The sequence below is a fragment of the Molothrus aeneus genome, chromosome 25, assembly GCF_037042795.1.
Source record: "Molothrus aeneus isolate 106 chromosome 25, BPBGC_Maene_1.0, whole genome shotgun sequence".
Taxonomy (NCBI): domain Eukaryota; kingdom Metazoa; phylum Chordata; class Aves; order Passeriformes; family Icteridae; genus Molothrus; species Molothrus aeneus.
This window is the reverse complement of record NC_089670.1, coordinates 1,038,698-1,047,373: the sequence shown is the minus strand read 5'-3', so window position 1 is coordinate 1,047,373 and position 8,676 is coordinate 1,038,698. Positions and strand designations below refer to the sequence as shown.

The 8,676-nt window shown below is 65.3% G+C and overlaps 1 protein-coding gene across 1 annotated transcript; it reads right to left on the bottom strand.

Moving 5' to 3' along the window:
• Positions 1 to 740: 740 nt before the first annotated feature.
• Positions 741 to 1,637, bottom strand: RNF222 (ring finger protein 222). Its single transcript, XM_066565802.1, has 2 exons — positions 1,371 to 1,637; positions 741 to 1,133 (listed from the first exon to the last, which is right to left on the bottom strand). The coding sequence occupies exons 1-2, from the start codon at positions 1,635 to 1,637 to the stop codon at positions 741 to 743; spliced, it is 660 nt and encodes a 219-aa protein (XP_066421899.1).
• Between the last annotated feature and the right edge of the window lie 7,039 nt (positions 1,638 to 8,676).

The window sequence follows — 8,676 nt, the reverse complement described above, 5'->3', positions numbered from 1 at the left end:
GTATGGGCACACCCTGGGGAGCTCAGAGAGAGAGGGCACGGCTGGCACTGCCTGTGGGGCCAGCTGGGCCCCCCTCCCAGCCCATGGCCCTGCAGGGAGGCTGAGAGGGGAAGGGGAGCCCAGCAGGGCCAGCATTGCCCTCTCCATCCTCGGGTTTCCCTGCCCTCATGCCCAGCAGCTGCAGGCTCTGGTTTCTCCATCCCACGGTGCTCCTTCCTCCAGGAGCTTTCAGAGAGGGGCTGCATCCCGGGATTTCTCCAGGAGCTTTCAGAGAGGGGCTCCATCCCATGGTGTTCCTTTCTCCAGGAGCTTTCAGAGAGGGGCTCCATCCTGGGATTTCTCCAGGAGCTTTCAGAGAGGGGCTCCATCCCGGGATTTCTCCAGGAGCTTTCACAGAGGGGCTCCATCCCGGGATTTCTCCAGGAGCTTTCAGAGAGGGGCTCCATCCTGGGCCTTCTCCAGGGGCTTTCAGAGAGGGGCTGCATCCTGGGATTTCTCCAGGAGCTTTCAGAGAGGGGCTCCATCCTGGGATTTCTCCAGGAGCTTTCAGAGAGGGGCTCCATCCTGGGATTTCTCCAGGAGCTTTCACAGAGGGGCTCCATCCCAGGCTTTCTCCAGGAGCTTTCAGAGAGGGGCTGCATCCCAGGCTTTCTCCAGGAGCTTTCAGAGAGGGGCTGTGTCTCGGCTCCATCTCGGCTGTGTCCCCGCACCAGCGACACTGCCCCGGTGTCCCAGCCGTGCTACAAGTCCCTCCTGACCAGCAGCAGCCAGGGCAGCACGGCGGCCAGCATGGCCACGGTCAGCACCAGCATCACGGCCAGGGCCATGGGGGACTGGCAGCACTGCAGCCCCAGCGCCAGGCTGGACGAGCCCGAGCCCGAGCCCGAGCCCGAGCCTGCGCTGGCCGCGTCCCCCCCGGAGCCGCCGGGCAGCCCCGAGGCGCAGCGCTGGGCGGCCAGCAGGGGCATGCCGTGATCGCTGATGACAAAGATGTGAGCCTCCCGTGCCAGCCCCGCTCCGGGGGCAACCCGCCCCAGGCTCTGCTCCGGCAGCACGAAGTGGCTGGGGACCACCAGAGTGTTGGGGGGCTCGCTCCTGGCCAGCTGGGACAGGGAGGATGGGGACAGGGGCACCTCCAGGGTGTTGGGGGACTCGCTCTTGGCCAGCTGGGACAGGGAGGATGGGGACAATGGCACCTCCAGAGTGCTGGGGGGCTCGTTCTTGGCCAGCTGGGACAGGGAGGATGGGGACAGGGTCACCTCCAGAGTGTTGGGGAGCTCACTCTTGGACAGCTGGGAGAGGGAGGATGGGGACAGGGACACCTCCAGGGTGTTGGTGGCCTCGCTCCTGGCCAGCTGTGCCAGGGGCACCTGCAGCACGCGGGGCTCGGTGGCCCTGGGCAGCCACAGAACCTTCTTCCTGCTGAGGAAGGTGACGAAGCGGCACACGGGGCACACGATGCTGCTCTGGACGTGCCCGCCCAGCTTGGCCGACAGCAGGCACTTCACCAGGCAGTCGTGGCAGAAGGTGTGGCCGCAGCTGAGCCGGCGGTGCGTGGCCTCCAGGGGCTGGAACCGCTCGTAGCACACGGGGCACTCGGCCGGGGCAGCCTCATTGCTGGGGAGGGGCTCGGACATCCCTGCTGTGCTGGCCGAGGAGGGGCACAAGGGGTTAATCAGGCTCGGGTGGCAGCGATCGGCACTGAGCATGTCTTCAGCTCTGCTCCTCCCTGCCCTCCAGGCACTGCCCACCCTGCCAGGGAACAATTCCCAATTCCCAGTATCCCATCCAGCCCTGCCCTGGGTCAGTCTGAAGCCATTCCCTGGGTCCTGTCCCCAGTCCTTGGCAATTCCTCATAGGGAGGGATGGGTGCCCACCATGGCCTGGCCACTCTCAGGGTGGGATGGGTGCCCACCATGGCCTGGCCCCTCTCAGGTGGGATGGGTACCCACCATGGCCTGGCCACTCTCAGCACGGTGGGCAGGGATGGAGGGAGGATCCCAGCCCCAGAGCCCTGCAGGGCAAAAATCCCTGGCTGCCAAAGCCCAGGGGCAGGGGCTGAGCCCCTGCACAGAGCCCTGCCTGCTCTGCAGAAATTGCAGACACAGACTGTGCCATTGCAGACACAGACTGTGCCACTCCAGACTCACCCTGTGCCATTCCAGGCTCACACTCTGTCACCTGTGTCTCTGTGCTCAGCTGCTGGCAGCTGGGAATTCCCATCCCAGGCTGGAACCTGCCAAGGACAGGGAGCTGCTCCCATCCCAGAGACCTCCAAGGGGCCTGGGGGAGCCTGGAGCAGCCAGACTGGTGGAGCAGGGAGGTGACACGGCCAGGGAGGTGACACAGCCAGGGCAGGCAGCAGACACCCACACCGGGCTCCTTCCAGGCTGCTGGTGGATGGCCCAGGCTGGTGGCCAGGCCATGGTGGCCAGGCCGTGCTGGTGGCCAGGCCATGGCATCTCCAGGCCATGCTGGTGACCAGGCCGTGCTGGTGACCAGGCCGTGCTGGTGACCAGGCCGTGCTGGTGGCCAGGCTGTGCTGGTGGCCAGGCCATGGTGGTGACCAGGCCATGGCATCTCCAGGCCATGGTGGTGGCCAGGCCATAGTGATAGCCAGGGCATGGTGGCCAGGCCGTGCTGGTGGCCAGGCCATGGTGGTGACCAGGCCATGGTGGCCAGGCCATGGTGGCCAGGCCGTGGTGGTGGCCAGGCCATGGTGGTGGCCAGGCCATGGTGGTGGCCAGGCCATGGTGGCGGCCAGGCCATGGTGGTGGCCAGGCCGTGCTGGTGGCCAGGCCATGGCGGTGGCCAGGCCATGGTGTCCAGGCCATGGGCATGCTCAGGCTGGAGCTGGGTGCAGCCAGCCTGTGCCAGGGTTAGTCAGAGAGGAGGGAGGCAGAGCCAGCCCAGCCCAGCCCAGCCCCAGAGCAGTGAGGGGTGCTGCCATGGGGCTGAAGCCCTGCCCTGCCTCTCCCCGGGCACGAAGGGAGAGGGCACGGAGGAGAAGGGAGAGGGGACAGCTCCCTCAGCCCTCAGAGCAGCTCAGGAGCCTGACCTTCCTCAAGCTGCAGGTGTTTCCAGCCCTGGTGGCATTTCCAGCCCCCGCCCAGCCCGCTCCCCTGTTCTCACACCCGGCTGTGCCATGGCCACCCTCCCAGCCGGTCTGGGGTTCTGCCAGCCCTGGCCAGGCTGCCCTACTCCTGCAGGGCTGTCACCCACGGCCACAGGGACAGCAGGACCCCCCCGCTCCTGGCACGGAACAGAGCCAGGCTCCTGCCCTGGCTCAGGAAGGATCTGGGGCTGCTCCCCTCCCTCCCTCCCTCACCCCGTGCCCCTAAATCCCCCCCTTACCTGCTGTGGGGTCCCAGGGCAGCGGCCCCTCCATGCACGGCTGTGCCCAGGCACGGGGCTGGCCCGGGACAGCTCCGGGACACCCTGGGGACACCCCTGGGACACCGGGTGCCGGCTGCGTCTGAGGAGGGCGCGTTGTGCAAAGGCTGGAGCGGGGACAGGGCAGGGACGAGCTGGGACAGGGAGGGACAAGCAGGGACAGGGAGGGACAAGCAGGGGCAGCTCCCGCGGAGTGAATGCGGAGGAACCCGTTCGCCTTTAAAGGGCTCCGCTGGCCCGCTTGGCCCGGGAGTGGGCGAGGAGCCGGCGTCAGGCGCGGGGGCAGGGACAGGGATGGGACAGGGACAGGGACAGGACAGGAGGCACAGTCCTGCCGTCCCCGAGTGATGCTGCGGGGACAGGGACAGGGACAGGGACAGGGACAAGGACAGGAGGCACGGTCCTGCCGTCCCCGTGTGATGCTGCGGGGACAGGGACAGGGACAGGGACAAGGACAGGAGGCACGGTCCTGCCGTCCCCGTGTGATGCTGCGGGGACAGGGACAGGGACAGGGACAGGGACAGGGACAGGACAGGAGGCACGGTCCTGCCGTCCCCATGTGATGTTGCGGGGACAGGGACAGGGACAGGGACAGGACAGGAGGCACGGTCCTGCCATCCCCGAGTGATGCTGCGGGGACAGGGACAGGGACAGGGACAGGACAGGAGGCACGGTCCTGCCATCCCCGAGTGATGCTGCGGGGTCAGGGACAGGGACAGGGACAGGAGGCACGGTCCTGCCGTCCCCGTGTGATGCTGCGGGGTCAGCCCAAGGAATCCGGCACTGAAGGGGTGCCGGGAGCCTCTGGGGCTGCAGCGCGGGCTGAGCTGCACATCCTGCAGCGGCTCCTGCACCGGGGCTGGGCTCTCACCCCGCTGCCCATCCCTCACCCTGCCCTCAGCCCCCACAAGCTTACCCATCTCCCCCCACGCTTGCTTTGCTTGAATTAGAGCGGGAAAATCATCGTTTTCTTTCTTTCTGGGGTGTCCATTCTGCTCCTCAGGCACCTGGCAGGATGGACCCCATCACGAGGAGACCACTTGAGCCAAGGCAGCCTAAAATGCACAAGGCAGCTCCTCGTTCGGGCTCTCCTCGCTGGTTTCTGCGGTGCCCAGGAGATGGTGCTCTCGGCTGTGCTTTGGCACCAGGAGCGCACGCCGGCAGCACCGAGGGCAGGCCGGGGTGCCAGGGTGAGGGGGGACAGTGCCCACCAGCCGGGGAGCTGCCCCTTCCCCCCGGGATCAGGGGATCTGCTCTTCCCCTGCCATTCCATGGGGTGAACGCTTGTCCCACACAAGGAACAGCTGGGAGTGACCCCAAACCTGTGACCCCAAACCTGTGACACCAAACCCTGTGACCCCAAACCTGTGACCCCAAACCTGTGACACCAAACCCTGTGACACCAAACCTGTGACCCCAACCCTGTGACACCAAACCTGTGTCCCCAAACCTGTGTCTCCAAACCTGTGACCCCAAACCTGTGACACCAAACCCTGTGACACCAAACCCTGTGACCCCAACCCTGTGACCCCAACCCTGTGACCCCAAACCTGTGACACCAAACCCTGTGACACCAAACCTGTGACCCCAACCCTGTGACACCAAACCTGTGTCCCCAAACCTGTGTCTCCAAACACTGTGACCCCAAACCTGTGACCCCAAACCTGTAACCCCAAATCTGTGACCCCAAACCCTGTGACCCCAAACCTGTGACCCCAACCCTGTGACACCAAACCTGTGTCCCCAAACCTGTGTCCCCAAACCTGTGTCTCCAAACACTGTGACCCCAAACCTGTAACCCCAAATCTGTGACCCCAAACCCTGTGACCCCAAACCCTGCTCTGGTCTCTGCTCCCCTCCAGAGGCTGCAGAGGGACCGGGGTGGTGGCACAGCCCTGCCCTGGCCCTGCCTCCCTGCTGGTGCCACCAAACCCCCGGGAATGACCCCGAGCCTTATTCTGACACCAAATGGGGGGGATTTGATCCATCCCCCTCGTGCAGAGCCACTCAGCCCCCGCTCCCGTGCCTGGGAGAGCAGCTCCAGGGGCTCCTTCACCACTTACTGCCCACCAAAGGTGCTGTGTTCCCCCCTAAGGTGCTGTGTTCCCTCCCCAAGGGTGCTGTGTTCCCTCCCCACATGTGTTGTTTTCCCTCCCCAAAGGTGCTGTGTTCCCTGTTCCCCCCCCAAAGGTGCTGTGTTCCCCCCAAAGGTGCTGTGTTCCCCCCCAAAGGTGCTGTGTTCCCTCCCCATCACCACCGGCTGTGGCGAGGGTATCAGATTTACTCACTCCCCGCTCATTCCCCACCCGTTTTGCTGCTGTCCGTGTGTCTGTCCGGCCGCTCCGGGAGGGTTCGGGGGGCAGCAGGAGCCGCTTTGTGCTGTCGCTAATGCTGAGTGACTGCTCCTTTGTGCTGCCGCGTGGGAACAGCCCCGCGCACAATGCGGGACAGCGGGGCCGCCCCGCCGCAAACACCCCCCGAAACCGCGCTTAACCAGGCGGGGACCCCTGGGAAAAACAGCCCCCAGCGCCCGGCCTTTGTCACCAACCGGCTGGGAAAGGTGGCTTTGGTGGCACTGCTGGCATCCCTGCCTGCTGCCGGGAGAGGAGGCACCGGGAGCACAGGGTGGGGTTAAAGGATCCCAGAGGAGAGAAGAGAAGAGAAGAGAAGAGAAGAGAAGAGAAGAGAAGAGAAGAGAAGAGAAGAGAAGAGAAGAGAAGAGAAGAGAAGAGAAGAGAAGAGAAGAGAAGAGAAGAGAAGAGAAGAGAAGAGAAGAGAAGAGAAGAGAAGAGAAGAGAAGAGAAGAGAAGAGAAGAGAAGAGAAGAGAAGAGAAACCAGGGCTGTGCTGCTCTGTGGGTCAGGGGCAGGTTAATTCCTTGGGGAATTAATTTAGGGTTGAATGGACGCAGCCTTGGCTGTTCTGTAAAGGAGAGCCCCTCGTTCTCAGAGCTCATTTCCAGCTGCCTCCCAAGCTAGGATTTGTGTTCTGATTGCAGATCCAGCATGGGGCATTATCCAGCAGAGCGAGGCACCCCAAACCTCCTGGTGTGGGGCAGCACTGACCCCTTGTTCCCGTGGACAAACAGCCAGGGGTGCAGACAGATGTGCAGACAGAGCCCTCTGACCCCCAGAGCTCCCCAGTGCAACCTCAGCTTGGCTCATTCCCCCTCAGGGACACTTCTGTCCCCTCGGAGGGGCTGCTCTGCCATTAAAGAGTGAGGAAAAGGCTGCACCAGGACCATGTGGGACACTCCATGCAGGACATTTCCTGCTGGCTTCTGCAGTGCTCAGGATCCTGGGAAAGGAGATATTCTCCCAAATGGGCCTCCAGATTCTGCACAGCCACCTCGATGTCCCTCCCTGCCCTCCAGAGAGGGTGACAGCGAGCCAAGGGCACGGTCAGAGGGAGGGAGAAGGTGACAGCTGGGTGGGTTGGTCCAGACTGTGGCAGCACCAGCATCATCTGGGAGCAGAGAGCACAGGGAAGGTGTCCTGGGAACAAGGCTGGGAGCAGAGAGCACAGGGAAGGTGGCCTGGGAACAAGGCTGTGCTCCCAGGAGGGATGAGGTGGCTCCAAGGGCGGTTTGTCACCAAGGGAGGTTTGTCACTGCTCCCAGGACGCTGTGGCTTCCCCTGCCTCTGATTCAGGTGTCTCGGGGCCGTGCAGTGCTGCACGTCCTGCCCGCTGCTCTGACGTGGCTCAGCAGCATTTGTGGCCTTGTGCAGCACCCAGGTGACACCGGGTGACCCAGAAAGGCCCGTGCAGGGCTCAGGGGACAGCGAGGCTGGCTGGACACCCGGCTGGGGACAGGTGTGTGCCCTTCATCCTCGGGCTGTCTGCAGCAATCCATGGGAAATGCAGCATGGATAACCCCATGCACGGATGGGTGGGAGGAGGTTCTGGGGACAGAGGTGGCCGTGGTGGCATTGTGCCCAGCGGCTGTCCCAGGTGCGGTGCACCTGTCCCAGGTGTCCTTCTGCCGAGGGAAGCACAGGGGCATCCCGGCTGCCCCGCCCGCCGCTAATGACAGCCCGCACGCTAATTACAGGGCAGGAAATGAAACACGAAGCCGGCCGGAGTATCGGGGCAGTGCCGGGGAGCTGCGGGGCACGGCCCGCCCGGGAGCCCTGCGGAGGAACCCGAGCAGCCCGGGGACTGCGGGGACAGCGGTGGGGCAGCCCCCGGAGGGACACGCTGTGCCCAGAAAACGGGAAGGAGGAAGGCACGATGGACAGGGACGGCCGTGGTGGTGTCAGCTCTCCTGGGCTCAGCTCGGGGCCAGCGGGGGTCCCTGGGGAGCTCCAAAAACCTCAGAGTTCCCTGCTCCGGGGACAGATTCCGTGTGCGGGGGGCGAGGCAGCGGGCGGGAGGAAGGAGGAGGAGCTGCCCCTGCCCGCCCCAGAGATCCCCGGAGGGAGGGAGGTCCTGGGATCGCGAGGGATGGATGTCCTGAGCCCCGAGGGATGGATGTCCTGAGCCCCGAGGGATAGATGTCCTGAGCCCCGAGGGATGGATGTCCTGAACCCCGAGGGATGGATGTCCTGAACACTGAGGGATGGATGTCCTGAACCCCGAGGGATGGATGTCCTGGGATCGCGAGGGATGGATGTCCTGAACCCCGAGGGATGGATGTCCTGAACCCCGAGGGATGGATGTCCTGAGCCCCGAGGGATGGATGTGCTGAACACTGAGGGATGGATGTGCTGAACACTGAGGGATGGATGTCCTGAGCCCGAGGCAGAGACGATGTCCATGCCCGTGTCTGGGTGAGCCCCTGCCGGGGTCACCGGAGCAGAACGGCGGAGGACGGGCAGGGGGCAGCTCGCGAAGGCCGCAAAGGGAGGAGGGCGGGACCGCCTCACCCCGGGGACTGCCGGTGGGACGGGGGCGAGCGGGGCGGGGCGGATCCCCTCGCCGTGCTTGACGGGGGCAGGGGGCGAACGGGACGAGAACCAGCGGCGGCACCGGCACACCGGGAGCGGGCACCGGGGAGCGACACCGGGGACCGGTGCGGGGAGTGGCACCAGGGAGCGGCCCCGGGGAACGGCACCGGGGAGCGGCACCGGGGAGCGACACTGGAAGCGGCACCGGGAACCGGCACCGGGGAACGGCACCGGGGAGCGGCACCGGGGAGCGACACAGGGGAGCGACACCGGAAGCGGCACCGGGAACCGGCACCGGGGAGCGGCACCGGGGAGCGGCACCGCCCAGGCCACGCCCCCGCCACCCCGGCCCCGCCCCTCATGTGACGACAGCGCCCCCGCCCCCGCCGGCTCTTGCA

What these genes read in the sequence shown, in the direction of transcription:
- RNF222 (XM_066565802.1), bottom strand. Translation starts at nt 1,637, where the DNA reads ATGTCCGAGCCCCTCCCCAGCAATGAGGCTGCCCCGGCCGAGTGCCCC. An exon ending in CCGAGCCCCGCGTGCTGCAG is followed by an intron (nt 1,134 to 1,370) that starts GTGCCCCTGGCA and finishes AACACCCTGGAG; the next exon opens with GTGCCCCTGTCCCCATCCTC.